General features: G+C 41.1%; 1 protein-coding gene across 2 annotated transcripts in view; it reads left to right on the plus strand.

Moving 5' to 3' along the window:
• rcan3 (regulator of calcineurin 3) overlaps positions 1-15363 on the plus strand; it is a 39399-nt gene that overhangs the window by 12638 nt on the left and 11398 nt on the right. Inside the window, exon 1 of one of the 2 annotated variants that reach the window (XM_072365453.1) lies at positions 6372-6673. The exons of the other annotated variant lie outside the window; for it this stretch is intronic. Coding sequence (XP_072221554.1) covers positions 6587-6673 — 87 coding nt within the window. The 5' untranslated portion in view covers positions 6372-6586. Of the gene's footprint in view, positions 1-6371; positions 6674-15363 lie in introns of those variants that run through there. 2 annotated transcript variants of the gene reach the window in all.

The raw sequence follows: 15363 nt of genomic DNA on the forward strand, positions 1-15363 counted from the left end.
TGCTTGCCTTGGAAAGTGGCATCCATTTCTCAGAGCACTATGCTGTCTTCGAATCTCTGAGACAGCCCCCGGTCATTCCCTGCGCATGTTTTTCTTTTCTTTTTTTTTGTCGTTCCTGCTGTTTTAGCTGCAGCATTGCTTGCACAGGGGAGAGTCTGCCTTACCCATCCAAAGATTTGACCTGATTTGAAAGCAAAGCAATCAGTGGAACCATCAGCACGTGTCATCTGTGCTTTCTCCTCCTCTCCCTCTGCCTCTGTCTCCCCTCACACAGCTATATGACGGCTCATCTCTGCAGCTATTAAGCTCCTGGACTGAGTTAAAAAGCTAAACAGCTGCTAGTTTCCCAGCAGATGTGGGCTAAAAACCAGAAACATACTATGTTGTCAGTTCCCATGACTTAGCTGGGTTTATGATGCCGTTTGTAAAACGCTCCATGCCTGACACAGCTTTTATCAAATTTACATGTTAATACTTGCCATGTCATATAAAAAGCACAATTGATACAGCAATACCTAAAACAAACAAACAAAAAAATTAATCTATGTTCTGACAAATGTGTTGTTAATCACTGATTAATAAATAATATAAAACAATCATCTCGTAAATTAAGTCAAGTCTCAGAATCCCAGAGAATGAGCAGTGCTCTCTGCTCGCAGACACTGCATCCATGTCCACTGAACACAGTGACTGACAGATCTGGGATCAGTTCTGATGAACCTCATGGGGCAAACAGGGTGCAATTCATTTTAACTGAAGCAAACTTCTTATTTGTGAAACCCCAAACGCACAGTGCAGATATGAAATATTTTGCTCACCTTCCTGCTGGTTACTAACTATGTTAAACTGTGCAGCTTACATTCCCATGGTAGTTGTTTCTCCTGATATTGGTGGAGCATGAGAATGCCAGCAAGAGTCTCAGTTGGCCAGTCACAGCAGTGCATGGGTGTGTCCATTAATACCAGCTGTCTTTGGTAAAAGTTTGTAAAAGTACCAGGTGAGTAATGAGGTGGGAGTTGGAAGTGATCCTGATCTCTCTATCACTGTCGCAATGTGCAGAAATTATCTGCAGAGTTCATTGACCATAGTTTCTACCAAAATTTGAGTTTTCCCAGTAGATGTACGGCCTTCGAACTTCAGCAATGTGCTGCTGGCACTGCTGGAATGTTGTTAGATCTGCAGTGGTGCCGCATTTCAGCATCACTCTTTGCTAGATAAATCCAGCTCTCTCAGTCTCCTTATCCTCTACGATTTAAGTAGATAGTTCCAGGGAAAATGCATTTCGATGATGAAGGTAAAACTGTTTGCTAGCTAATTGTTAGTCCAAGGCTAATAGATCATAGTAGGCCTATTTAAAATGTTTCTGTGTTAGGGGTGAAGTTGGCTTTTGTTAATCTTTTATGTACAATCCCATTGCATCCTGGTTAGAAAACTGATGAAAAACTGAAAAACTCACCTGGGATACTGAAAAACTGTTCATTACCAGTGTCTGTGTGACACACCTAAGTACTGTACGTACTGTGTATTACATACAGTCTGTTGCCTTTCAAGTCCAGCTAGAGTTTGGATAATAGTTTCGTAAAGGTTTTCAAGAGCTGGTAAAAATCAGTGCTTTCTACGAAATAGTGCTGTGGAGTTGGCTTTGATTGATATACTAGATCCTAATTGTTGCATGTAAGTATATTAAATCCCCTTTTTTAATTAAGAGCAAGACGCTACAATGAGAGCTTACCCATGGGAGTTGTCTATTACTATTAATTAAAGCTTGATTTCCAGAAGTCATGAAAAATGATCAAGATTTTTTAACATCAAACGACTCGACGCAGCAGCAACCACAATTTCTGTTTCACATTTCATCCTGTGTGTAGAATCCTAACCACAAGATAAAAGAAGTTTGGAGCTTTGAAGGGGTGTAGATACAGAGTACTGTCCTTTTCATTGGATGGCTGAAGGTAAACTATATACATACTGTCCTTTAAACTTAGCAGGACACCCACAAACTCTTTGTCTTGTTCAATATTCAGTCACCTGCTCAGTACTTTTAATTGCTCTATGCCAGTCCTGCCTCTCTGCGCTTATCTGTTCACCCTCACTCTTTCTTGCCTACTCTCTGTAGATCTGTCTCTCTGCCCTGTAGACATTCTTTTATCCTCCCATCCCTCTGTCTCCCCCTGGCTCCCTGTGCCTGTACTTGGCGGCTTGCTTTATAAATAGCTTGGCCTAGATTACAGCAGCTGCATTGGCGCTGGCACTACAGACTGGTTTTGGCTGGGCCAAGTGAAGTAGCCTGTTGTTGCGAGAAGTTGGCAGCAGAGGAATGGAGCATGTGTGTGTTTGCCTGCTTATGGGTGTGTTTGTATGCATGCATGTAAAGATCACAGGGCTAATACAGCTGCGGGATGTCTGCATGCCTGCAGTCATTCGACTGTAGAGTTTGCTTTAGGTTTTGATTTTTCTGCTGCCATGGTACAGAACAACCCAAACACAGAGCTTGTGTGCATTAGCATGCATGTGTGTATTATGAGTATGCGTAAATCACCCCACCATGATGATCCACTGCCCTGATTTCCCCCTCCTGCTCCTCTGCAGAGCTCCACTACAGAATACAAATTCTGCTCATCAGTGAGTCTGAAACACAGCATCTCACCCTTTGAGGCCCCTGCTGCGTCCCTGCTTTCTCTTCTCATCTCCTAAAAAGTGCATTGTGCATGCCAGAGACTCTGCAATAACTGGATTTCTACCATTGAATTGACTGTATGACTCATACTCATACATGATTGCAAATTAATTTACATACAGACACACACAAAAAAAGCACAATATGACCAGATGTTTCCATCAATCGAACTACCTTCTCCATATTACATGATATTCAAGTATTTGCTTGTCCAAAGCAGAATTTAAAAACAGGTCATTGTTCTCTGGCTTTTACTGCACCACTAATAAGTTACAGCTTAAGCAAGTGGATTATACGTGAGGGAATAGTTTTATTTTTAGGAATTGTACTGTAGAGATGCTTTTAGACATATTTAGTTTGTTTTGTACAGAGCCAGCCTTGCTGCTTCTCATAGTCTTGGTGCAAAGCTGTGACAGCTGGCTGTAGCTGCATATTTTCTGATAGAGATGAGTGGTATCAGTCTCTCATCTAACTAACAGCAAAAAGACACTTGTATGATATGTACTTTATAAGGATATGCATTTGATACTGCGCAATATGAATTTTAAGTTTATAAATTTAACATAAGATCTAAACAATGTGAAAGTGTGATATCTTATTTAAGGAAATGTAATGGTTTAAAAATGGTGTAAAACGTCTACAGTGTAAGTAACACGTCTTACAAGGTACCAGCATTTACACCAAATGTTGAGAAATGAGACGCCAAGGACTCTTCTCTCTCTTTAAATAAAGAGAATATTTATAATGTCCAGCAGTCTGTGGGGTCATGTTTTGGGTGTACTGACTGAGCTGTAACAGCAAGAATTGTGAATGAGAAGAAGGGAATTGAGAATGAAGAGGAGGAGGGGGTCGCAAAATGAGGCCAGAGAGGAAGAAAAGTGCTTCATCATCCAGGGCGATGCATCCTACTTATCAGGCGTGACAGAAGGGATCAGAGGAAAGCACTGGCACAGTGCTTTTATAACTGAAAGCAATGAAGTACTCATGCAGTACACTGTATGGTATGTTGGCAAGATTTTAAACAGAAGTGGACTGTAAATTGACCACAACATCACAATAGTATGTTGTATGTTTCATGTCGTGTTTGTTTTTAGTTTTTCTCCGAAACATAGACATGTGGGTGCTTTTTTTAAATTCAGAATTTATTCACTCTAATTTTTCTGCACAATCCATGCTAACAGCGAAAGCACTTTCTGATGTACAAGCAGGTTGGGAAGCAAAGTCTATATTGTGCTGCACAGATGAAAGGAGTCCAGACTAAATGTCACACAAAGTACAGACGAAGTAGCATTGAGGACAATGGTCCAAATCACTAAACATCAGCAAGCATCAGTTCAACTTAAATTTTCTTCAGAAAGACAGTGAATCCCTGCTGTCTCCGACTGACCCAAGACTTTATAAACAGGGTAAAGAGAAAAGAGAATTTTCCAACACGGCATAAATAAATGATCGCAACTTTTGGTGAACTAAAACTACATTAGCTTCCAGAAAACAGAGTGGTTTCAAAAGAAGGGGCAACACAGTCGTGTTGCTTTATTACCTCTGAGTGTGTGATTAATGAGCTGTTGGAGTGATTTGGAAATAATATCTGAACCTGTCAAATCGCATCTTCTGTACTGCCTTCCCCCACTGCTGGGGTTTGAAGAAATGAAACAGATTTACTCCCAGCAGATGAAGCATCTGACAGTGCTCTTCAAACTAAGGCCAACGTGTTACTGTGTCTGATATGTGGCGGGTTTTTGGTCTTTACAGGGAGATTTTTCCAGACTGAGTGACTTACTGATCCTGTCTGCTGGAGGAATGTCACAGTCATCCACACATATCTTTCTCATGTTCTCCGTCTGCTCGATGTGGACAATGCCTGACACACAGAGACATAAATAGCATCTCAGTATTAATGGCTCACGGGGACTTAGCTGTCTCGGCCGGTCAAGCAATTATTACCATTATGAAATGAAGGGAGTGAGAGCGTGATGATCTGAGTGATGGAAAGAAGACATGTTTGTTGTGCAATGGTATAATGGCTGTGCAAATGTTTTAAATGATTGATCCTCAGCTGCAATGGAAACTCAGATTATCATTATAATGTAGAGAATGGGGCCATGGCATCAGTGTGCGATCAAGAGCCACAGTACAGTTAATCTCCAATCAACTAGTTAGCAGTGGAGGTGCTCGGCTTGCAGAGAAGTTCTTGAAAGGTTTATGTTTCTTGTTCGTTCCAGACAGATGAATAATAGACACCTAATTTTGGCTTTACAGTCCTCAGGACAGATGCTAGCAGCTTTCGCCACCCAATACATTTGCATGACTGCCATTTAGTCATCTTGTTTGTCTGTTTAACCTAAATCCACGAAGCCACAGACCATGTCAACTGAAAGCAATTAACTTCCTGAGCCGCCTCACGCTGACTTGCGTGGTTATGCAATTGTGCCTTGACAGGGGGAAAAAAGTGCAGTAGATGCCTTCAGCAGGCAGAGTATTTTTGGCAGTGTGGATTGGTCGGTCAGTCAAGCTTATTATATGGTGGCGTAGGAAAAAAAAAAAAAACCCACTGCTCTGGATCTGAAAGTATTCTTATAAAACAGACCTGAAACAGAACCTGAGAGATGGATCTGGCCCTATGGTTGACCCATCTACTGTTCACTGAAGTCTAATCAGTAAAGGTCTTCATGGGAAGGTGGCTGTCAAGAAGCCATTCATAAAGAAAGGAAACAGGGAGAAAAGGCTGAGGTATGCCAAGTGGCACAAGAACTGGACTGAAAATAAGTGGCAACAGGTCTTAAAGAGGGATGAATCCTCCTCAGAGCCCAGACCTAGATATTACTGAAGCAGTGTGGGATGATCTTGTGCCTAGGATGGGGGATTCAATTCAAGAGAAGTTTTGATATTTGTTGGTTTAACAAGGCAACTTTTGTTTTTTTAAATCATTATATGAATTGGACTCATTTGGATTTTAATTAATTTGATTTGAGTATGATTGCATCACAATGAATTAGATTATAGTTTGCTTGAAGTGGACAGTATGTTTGAAGTGCCTTAATATGAAATTTGTTGTGATTTGGCTCTATAGAAATTAAACTGAGATGAATTAAATAGATATGCGATTAAACTTCCATGCCGGATTCAAACAGGGAACAGATTAGTTCATGGTGAAATTGAATATTTAGTTCGCCTTTTGATTTGATGAAAAAGCACTTTGTACATTTTTTTCATTATAATATACCGCCCCCCCCCCCCCCCCCGCCCCCCCCCCCCAAAAAAAATTGCTTCCCCTCCTCTCACTTATCCTCAACTCTGCTAGCCTTTTATGATAGACTTGAACCAGGGTTCATTTCCTGTGTTTCTCTTTTTATATCCTCATCATGGTCATTGTCAGTAGGCTATAAAAAAGCATCAGTCAGGCCACAGTTGTGAATAACAGGCACTCTGCTGGAATCTAGATTAGTCAGTGTGACACCGATGTTGATGTTACACGTGCATTTTTTTCCAAACGGTTCTGACACAATTTTCTCCAGCAACTCGGTGAGCATTAGAAGACACCAAAATCCAAGAAGAAGCGGAATAAACCGGACGGTGAATTCTGCAGTGCGCCCTGTACGGTTCGTCTAGCACTGTAGTGGCGTAAAACACGACGGACGTGATGATGGTAATGACGTCAATGTAGAGTCAGGGGGAGGGCGGGAGCGAGGCAGAGAGGGGGAGCGTTTGTGCGGCTGCTGCAGCATCACTCGAAGCAGCGCTATAGTGCAGTGAGGAGTCCAGGCGCAGCTCTCTCAGCCCCTAATAGCAACCAGAACCGCCCGCAGGACGTAACCTCAATTTCCCAAAGGACACCTTTTCTCTGTGACCTGCAAAGAGAAGCGAACAGACTTTTACCCAATTTCGTTTTTCTTCCAATCACGCAAGGGAATGCCATCCATAAATATGAAACTGGAGATGGTGACCATCATCGCCTGCGAAGTAGACATCGAGGTGTTTACATCAGACAAAATGCAGGTACGGCTCACTCTTAAAAACGCACCCTGCAACGTATCATGACTTTGTCTTTGTCGTGTGGTTGTCCAGCAGTTTTCGCAGGACCCGACTGATTGACTGCATGCTGCCCTATAGAAGTGCATGCATGTCTTGGTGACGTTGAATGCAGCCTTCTTCCAGACGAGGATTTTTATCAATGAGAGCCGCAGCTCTTGAAGACGCGCGCAACGCACAGCGATTGACGCTGAATGAATTTCACAGATCATGGAAAGAAAGGTTGACAGAGGAATAATGAGGCATAACAGGGAGTGGGGGTGGGGGGCTTCTTGATGTCTGAATTGCAGTAACATATTGTGGCAGATGTGAGCGCGAGGAATTAGGAGACGATTTTGAATGGGAGGGTGCGATGGACTTAATTGTCTATGCAAGACATGCAGGGGAATAAGTGAGTTCGTTTCTAGACGCAGTGGCGGACACTCTCTTCTCCCCCTATCCATCTTTTCCCTCTCGTCACAGCATTGCAGGTGCACTGGGTAAGATTGATACTTATAGACTTGCAGTTACAGGAAACCTCTCAGAGAAACTGAACTAACATCACATACAAATACAGGAATATAGACAATCTTGCCAATGCAGTCTTTTGGGGTGTGTTGCTTTTGCAAATGAAAATCCAGTTTGTATTAGTCCTTTTGAGTTTTTTTCTCTTTCCTCCCTTTATATTCAGTAAAGATTGGTTTAAGTTGGAATACATTTAGGTTGGCGTAAACTCAGCTGACCTGCCCCCAAACACACTTTACAGCTGTATTTTCTTCATTTCATCATAGTTCTTGTGACAAATAAGATAATATGTCGCTTGTCAGTCACAGAGCGGGGAAGCAGTTGTGCTTGAAGGCATCCCAGGTGAGCCTAGGAACTCTACTTCTGGCTCTACAACATGCCAATTTGGAGGCGCTAAAGGTCACACAGATGGTCTACCAAAGCTAGGCTTCCCCTCTGAACCATTCCCTCACCTGCTGGCTGCGTGTCTGCTTGTCTGATTTACTCCTCACCAGAGAGACAGAAAGATCTGGAAAAGGTGAAAAAATAACTACAGTTCAGCTGAGTTCGATCATCTCTGACTATGAGTAGTCTCCAAGGCCAGTCTAAGCAGCGGAGGCACTCCTGATGCTGCTGGTGTAATGATGTGCTCTTTCAGTCCCAGGAGTTAAATTCCCCATCACCACACCCACCTTGTTCAGCACTTTTTTTGGCAACTGCATGTTTAGCACTTCATCCCGCCTCTTGTCATGACCTGCATGTGCTTGTTATTTGGTGTTACTGAAATTACCCTGCACATATGAGCACACAAACAATGCACGCTGACCACTGGCTCAGGCTGAGGTACGCATTTGCCCAGTGAGCCAAGCAGCTGCTGTGTTTGCTCCCAACTCTCATTACATTTCTAACCACTGCAGACCGGCCAAGGTGAAAGGCACCAATGTTTCACCCTGCAGTTGTTTTTTAATTATGGGGATCATCATCCTCAGGATTTTTCAAGGAATTTTAGTGTAAGAAAAAATTTAATTGGCTCCGTGGAACTGATAATACTTTTGACCATGGCTTAATGACTCTTCATTTATGACAAATGGTTTGTGCTTGTGTGTTTCAAAGTAAGACCAGGTTTATGCCATATAATGCACCAATACATATTCTGTAAAACTCTGTTTAAAGCTCTTGAATTACAGCTTCTACTGAATCTTCCTGTCATACAGTGCTCTCCTAGAGCTTAAGAAGAAGGAGTCTGGGCACAATTAAATGAGCAGATAGAGGGCTGACTTTCGAATGGCACAAAGAACACTGCTAATCCTGGTTTCTGGCACAGAGGACGCGATGGAGAGCGCTGAGGGATAGGGCAGATTAAAGCAGGGCACGTGGAGAGTGGCCTCTGATTGAGCTCACCTCCCTGTCAGCCTGCTCTTGTTTTTTTTATTTTTATTATCGTTCAACAAGATCTGGGTTAGGGTTAGGTGTCTGAGGCTCCTGGGTTTTTTTTAAAATTTTTTTTTTATTCCTAAATCTGAGGATGAGAAGTTATAGTCAGGCTCTGTTTTGTTGCAATGACTATGGGTGAAATAATATGTGGATTGCTGCTATTTATAGACCTTTCAAGGAAAGATTAGGCAGTGGTATCTGAATGGACAACATGAAGAAAAATAAGCGAGGGGTCTTTAAATCAAGGAGAAGCTTTGTGAGAGTAGCTTTGCTGTTGTGGGGCCTTTGTTTTGTTACCATTGAAATGATTCTCCCAGGCCTTGGCTCGACCTCTGCGAGTTATATCACCGTTGAGCCAAACAGAGAGGCTTTGGATAGCACACGCTGCTGTTACAATAATGCCAGAGCTTGCAGCACCGGAGGTTCTTATTCCAGAGTGTTCTCTTTTCAGTTTTGGAGAAAGCAGAGTGGCTGTTGGTGTTGCGCTGAGGTTCAGTGAAACCGGCGCTGCTGGTTGGCTGCAGACACTGTACCGTGTTCATGTTTGTCACAACATTATCATTACCTGGAAAATCTACCAGCATCAGCAGATGACAGCACAGGACGCACGGTGAAGGTCATTGCAAGTTGACAGGCAGTGAATCTATGGCAGTTACCTGACATGCTTGATTTGTTGCTGACATTTTCATGTCATTCATTTATTTATTAATCCACTCAGTTTGATTTTTGCCTGTTTCTCTGGTCCTTCATATGTTTAAATATTTGATAAACTAAGCAAGCTCCTCTTTCTCTTGATAAGTGCCTCTCTGGCTTCCATCTGTCACCAAATGAAGTGTTTATTTTTTGTGGCGAAGCATTAAACACATCAAAGTTGTGAGAGAAAGAACGATTTGGACCTACTAACAACCTGCCATTTAGACTCCACAGAGGCTGCGTTTTCAACACGAAACTAGTAACACTGACACAGTCGCACACTCCAACCACAACAATGAGTCAGCGGACTCACAGACCTACAGACAAACAGCTGTGTCAGCAAACACTCAAAACACCTCGTAGATGATATCTCAAGATGCGTCCATCAATCGGAGTCATTTTACATTTGTCCTCCCATCCCTCTGCCTCGCTTTTTATATCTGTAACTTGTGCCATGTGTCTATGTGATGTGTGCTGTTCATGAGAATAGAGGAGATATTTGATGACTAATGGGCTAATTGTCATTCGGCAAATCAGAAGTGATTTTGCTGGCATCTTTGATGATGTACAACCTTACGCAACATGTCACTACTTTTCTATTTCAAGCATCTAATTAGCAAAACAACAGGCAAAATGATGCACTGTTGTATATGTTAGGATTATCTTGAACGTTCTCAGCTTTCGAGAGGAAAACTTCCTGCAGTAAAAATACTCGAACATGGTCAGATTTATTGTATTTGATTAGATTTTACCCTATATTTATTATCGATATACAACCACAAATCTAAAAGAAAAACTTTGTGGCTGCCAGAGTCCTGTGTAAAAATGCAAAAAAAAAAAAAAAGTAAAGATTTTAAAATTTCATAATTTAATATTTTATTACCGATGGAACCCAAAAACATATCAGATGCTGAAAGTGAGACAGTTTAATATTTAATTAAACACATTATCTCAACTTGAATTTGTTTACCACTGTATAATGTCCCCTCTTCTATTAACACCAGTCCTTTAACATCTGGGACCAGTTGCTGGATCTTTGGGAGAGGATTGTTCTCCGGTTTTGTGTCTGATATAGATTTCTAGCTGGTCAACAGTCCCTGGGTCTTCTTTCTCACATTTTGTGTTTCATAATGAGCCACATTTTTTTGAATTGGTGAAAGGTCTGGTTTGCAGACAATGAATTTTTCTGATAGTGTTCCTGAGCCCATGGAGGGATTTCCACGACAGAATCGTGTGTTTTTAATGCAGTGCTACGTGAGGGTCAGAAGGGCATCCAATATTGATTTTCAGCCTCGCTCACAGAGATGTCTCCAGATTCTCTGAATCTTTTGATGATGGTATGTACAGTAGATGATGGAGTCTTTTTTAACGTTGAGAAACTTTATCCTGAAATCGCTCCAGAATGTTTAGATGCAGCTTTTTGCAGAATGCTGAATCTCTGCCCATGTTAACCTCTGAGAGTCTCCACCTCTCTAAAGTGCTCTTTTTAGACCTAATCACATTATCAACCTGTTGCCAGTTAGCATAATTAGCTGTGACTTGTGCCTCCTGATGTTTCCTTTTCGTACCACTAACTTTTTTGCCTTTTTTGTTGCTTCTGTCCCAACTTTTTGAGACGTGTTGCTGCCATCAAATTCAGGACGAGCTGATATTTTTGATGAGACAGTAAAATGTCTCACTTTTAACATTTGAAATGTTTACAATGTTCTACTGTGATAGAATATATATATATATATATAATATTATTTCATAAAATTTGCAAATCATTGCATTTTGGTTTAATCTACATCTAACTCAGCTCTCCAACTATTTTGGAAATGGGATTTGTTCAAGAAATACACATTTTTACATTAGAAACAGCTTTAACCAGCCATCTTATTGATCTATTGCTTCATTGTCCAATTAGTCAGTGGTTTCCTTACTTGGCATTATATTTTGAATAAAAATAGATACATTTAGAAAACACTAACAAGGCATGGTTCATATCTAGATATTAATGTCTTCTCAGACTCGCATTTCCAAATTCTGTTATGGTGCAGATGTTGGGTGACAGTAAAAGGCAGAGGAGCAGTGGCAGGACAGACAGACTCTATGTAGACGGTGACAGTATCATGTTCTGTACTGGTAGGAAACTAGATCTGCAGCTTGGCAGGGTTGAGCGATCCTGGGTCTGAGCTTCGGGCTCAGGTGTGCCTGCTGCCCTCGGTCTGGCCACTAGGCAGGAGGAGATGAGCAATTCATATTGACCTGAAACCCAAGAGAAGTGCTTGGGCTCAGGTGTCAGGTAAAGGTTGGAGCGGCGTCCGTTATGGTGACGTAGAACAAAAGACTGACTCCTGGGTGGGGAGTCTGGTTACCATGTGGCACAAATGACACTGTGATGAGGTGATAAGATTAGAAGCAGAAGAAAAGGCCTTGCAATGGAATGTAAAGGCCCATATTTTACTCGCCAAGGAAGATGAGCAGAAAACAACGTCATACAATGACTGGACTTTGTAATTGAAGTTACTGAAAGGCACTCATTTACTTGTCAGATTTTTCTATTCAATTTCCATTCCAAAGCAAAGACACGACAGCCGTGACACTACTCTATTTGGAGTAAATGCGCTTCTTACTGTAAGCTACATCGACAATATTTTAGGTAGTGCTTATATTTGTAAAAAGTATTGTGCTGAATTCCATTGTCAGTCAATTCAGAGAAGATTTTCAACTGCAGTTAGCCTATTGGCAAATAGGATAATATAAACCAATGACAGTGGCCTGTAGCTGTTGTGTCATGGTTGTGTTGCACTGCGTCACTGAATAGAATAAATTAATTTTATTCAAAGACAGTGCAGTGCAAGTCTGAAATGCTGTAAAACGGTTTTAATTGTTTCCCTGGCATCCCTGTATCATCCAAGTGATTATCTTTGACATTTGTGTGTGTGTGTGTTGACCCAGAATTTCAAAAGTCAGTGCATACTGTCTTTCAACATCCAAAGAAAGTCTTGTGTAGTCTTGTGCTCTTATTTGTATCATTTAAAGCTGATGAACACTCTTTAAATAGCTTGCAAAACAGGCCATTTGAAGATGTCAGCTTCCCAGAAGCAATCACTCAAATATTTAAGTGCAGAGATGTAACCTGGGCTACGCACATCGTGAAACATGCCCGTCTTTGTTTCTGTCATCGTCAAAACACCAGTGCAGATACTGCCACTAGAAAGGTAGAGAAAAGGGATAGAATGCAAGAGTGAGTGGTAAGAAGAAGTAGTGTGGTGTTGGGTTAAGAGGAGGAGCTAATCGGTCCGTATGCTTTAACCCGGGGCTGAAAGCTGTTGATGCAGCATATTTTAGCCACCTTATGTAATGTTGTGTAACTCCTGGATTATCATTACCTCTAAAGTGCATGGACCTGCGTGGGAGCCTGTGTAGACATACTTGCGTGTTAACAGTGTCAAAGGAGAAGATGTTTGTGTTAGCATATGTGTGTTCAGCCTGGGCCTAAGTGCTGCTTAGGAGGAAAAGCATCTGCCTCAATAAAAACTGTAATGACCAGATTGGTGGTAAAAGGATTAATGTGTCCCTACATGCCATAAAGTGATTTCAAGCTCCCTGCTGTGGACATATTGGCCCCAAGGGAGTGGCGAGGTAGCGCCGGACCGTCGGCTCCTGTCAATACAGCCTCTTGCTCAAGGTATTGATTCCACTGTAATAACACTTGGACCATTCACAGTCCTGCCCAGTCCTTACGCACCCTTTATAGTACAGACAAAGTCATTAATCACAAGATGTTTTTGCTGTTTTGTAATACTGAGGATTTGCTGCTGTGCTGATATTAAGGGCTGTTTTGATGGACATGACTTGTTCAGGTCACCACGCAGACCCATGCACAGTCTCAGAGTTTCTCAAACTCTTTTTTATTATCATATCTTAAATACACAGCAAGAAAAATTAGGTCTGACTTTCCAAGAGCTACAACACAGACCCCTGACATCCAGGCTTCAACAGCAAGTGTGTTAACATCACTGAGGAAACCATATCTGTGTTATTGGCAGACTATCATGTTTTTGGAACAAGAATATTTTAAGATACTCTTGTATTTGATATTTTTGCGATAACAATTCAAACATAAATGTTTTTGAAGCTGAAGTAACTTTCAGGGAAAAAATATTTGTTCATTTTTCTTTTTTTATGTCTTCCCTCATTGTAGGCATAATGACAGTCTTTTACTGGAACCAAATATAAAACAGGGAAAACAGAGAAAGACTAAATCTACTATGCTGCTCCCATTGTCGGTTCTTCAGTTGATCCCTGAGCTCTCGCACATCAGGTCACTCAGCAGCTGCTCCCCACAAATTTAAAAATGGAAGGACTATTAATTGTGTAGTGATGCCTGAATGATAACAAACTGTGGAATCATTCAACCTCAGCTGAACATATAAACATTCAGATGGATTAAAAACATAGAAATTAAGCCAAGATAAACTAACTCAAGTCACTTTTACGTCACATCTTGTAGATAACGTTTTACTTTTTTCAATTGTTGGCCTGAGCCAGTGCAATGGCAAGCATGGTTAGCAATTAACTGATTGCAAATGATTGTAGAATACCTCTATATGAGAAGCAAACTTTACTGAAAGTAGATTGTTGATGCCTGTCATTAGGTTCATTGAGGTGTTGTGGTCCTGTCCTATACATCACAGCTAAAAACCCTGAAAAATTCTTGGAAATAATCATTATTTTTTAGTAATTTTTTAGTGTGTTTAAACCTGTTTGGCAGCTGAAAGGAATGCCTAATACATTTTCATTTGTTTTGACGCCACGCAGTTAACTGCATTGGAAAATTGGCTCTGTTTTATGGAAGAGTGATGGCAAATAATATTAAATGTGATAAGGAAAACTATGCAAACGTGCATGCTGGTTGGAGATTCTTTATCGCTACACTCATCCTTGTGCGACTGGTTACAGTTTGGCCCCTTAGGGAGGATGGCAATTAAATATGATGGTCCACATGCTTAAGAAATTCAATTTGATTATTTGAACACAGTGTATTTCTAGAGCAACATTGTCCTTGATTCACTCAGAGGCTCCGTGACCTACTTTGTTGGTTTTCACCCAAATCCTGTTCAGGCATAAGGGTCTGGATTAGACTGTCCTAAAGCCACGCACGTGTAGAAGAGAAAGCAGAGTGATTTATCAAGGGGAGGGGGAAAAAAACGAATAACCATTCTTTACATCTCAGTTAGGCTCGGTTAATCTTTTCATTTTGATCCAAAACACCAAATGGTGTAGTTCAACATATAATAGAACCAACCTTTGGATTATGGGCATAGATTGTGGTATCGAGGGCCAACGTGACTGAAACACAGTACTGGCTTAAATGAAACACCAGATCAAAATAGGGAATTATGACTTTGTCAGTGAATTTAAATCCTGTTGGTATTTATATTTCCTTTTTTTCAAAGGTTTTTATTGATATAAAAAAAGTCTAATCAAATATTTCCAAATGATTCTACTGAGTGTATAACCTCTTAACTAACAGCTTTTCTTCAGTTGCAGTTGATCTCTACCTACAGTTCTCTCATCGTCCATTTAGCTGTTGAATTTTACTTGGAAATTAAGATTTAGGCCTATTTTTGTGCGCTTACTGCCTTTTAATGCACATGGCTTCAAGCTCAAAGTGGAGATCGGAACGTGTAGCTGTTCCACATGACGTGACTTCTCACTTTCACCAGTGACACCAGACAAACAGCTGAATATGTGCTATGAGCTCACAAACACAAGGTCAGTCAACAGGACGCAGGAGCTTTTGTGGAACAGCGCAACTTTAACATCATTTGCTGAGAATAATCAGTGTTAGTATAGTGTTGTCAGTTAGTGTAGCATTTGTGCAGTGCCAAAGAAATGTTTTATCCTTTGTCAGGTTTGCATGCAAACAGAACAGGATGAACCTGCAGGTCTGTTTTCTTACACAGTGAGGAAACTTAATCCAGCCTTTACATAAGAAGGGGAAACACTTGAGTCACAGTCATCAGTTGAAGTAATGCCTAATTTAGCAACTTGACTGA

Source organism: Leuresthes tenuis, unplaced genomic scaffold (genome assembly GCF_036924035.1).
Source record: "Leuresthes tenuis unplaced genomic scaffold, fLeuTen1.0.hap1 SCAF_15, whole genome shotgun sequence".
NCBI lineage: Eukaryota > Metazoa > Chordata > Actinopteri > Atheriniformes > Atherinopsidae > Leuresthes > Leuresthes tenuis.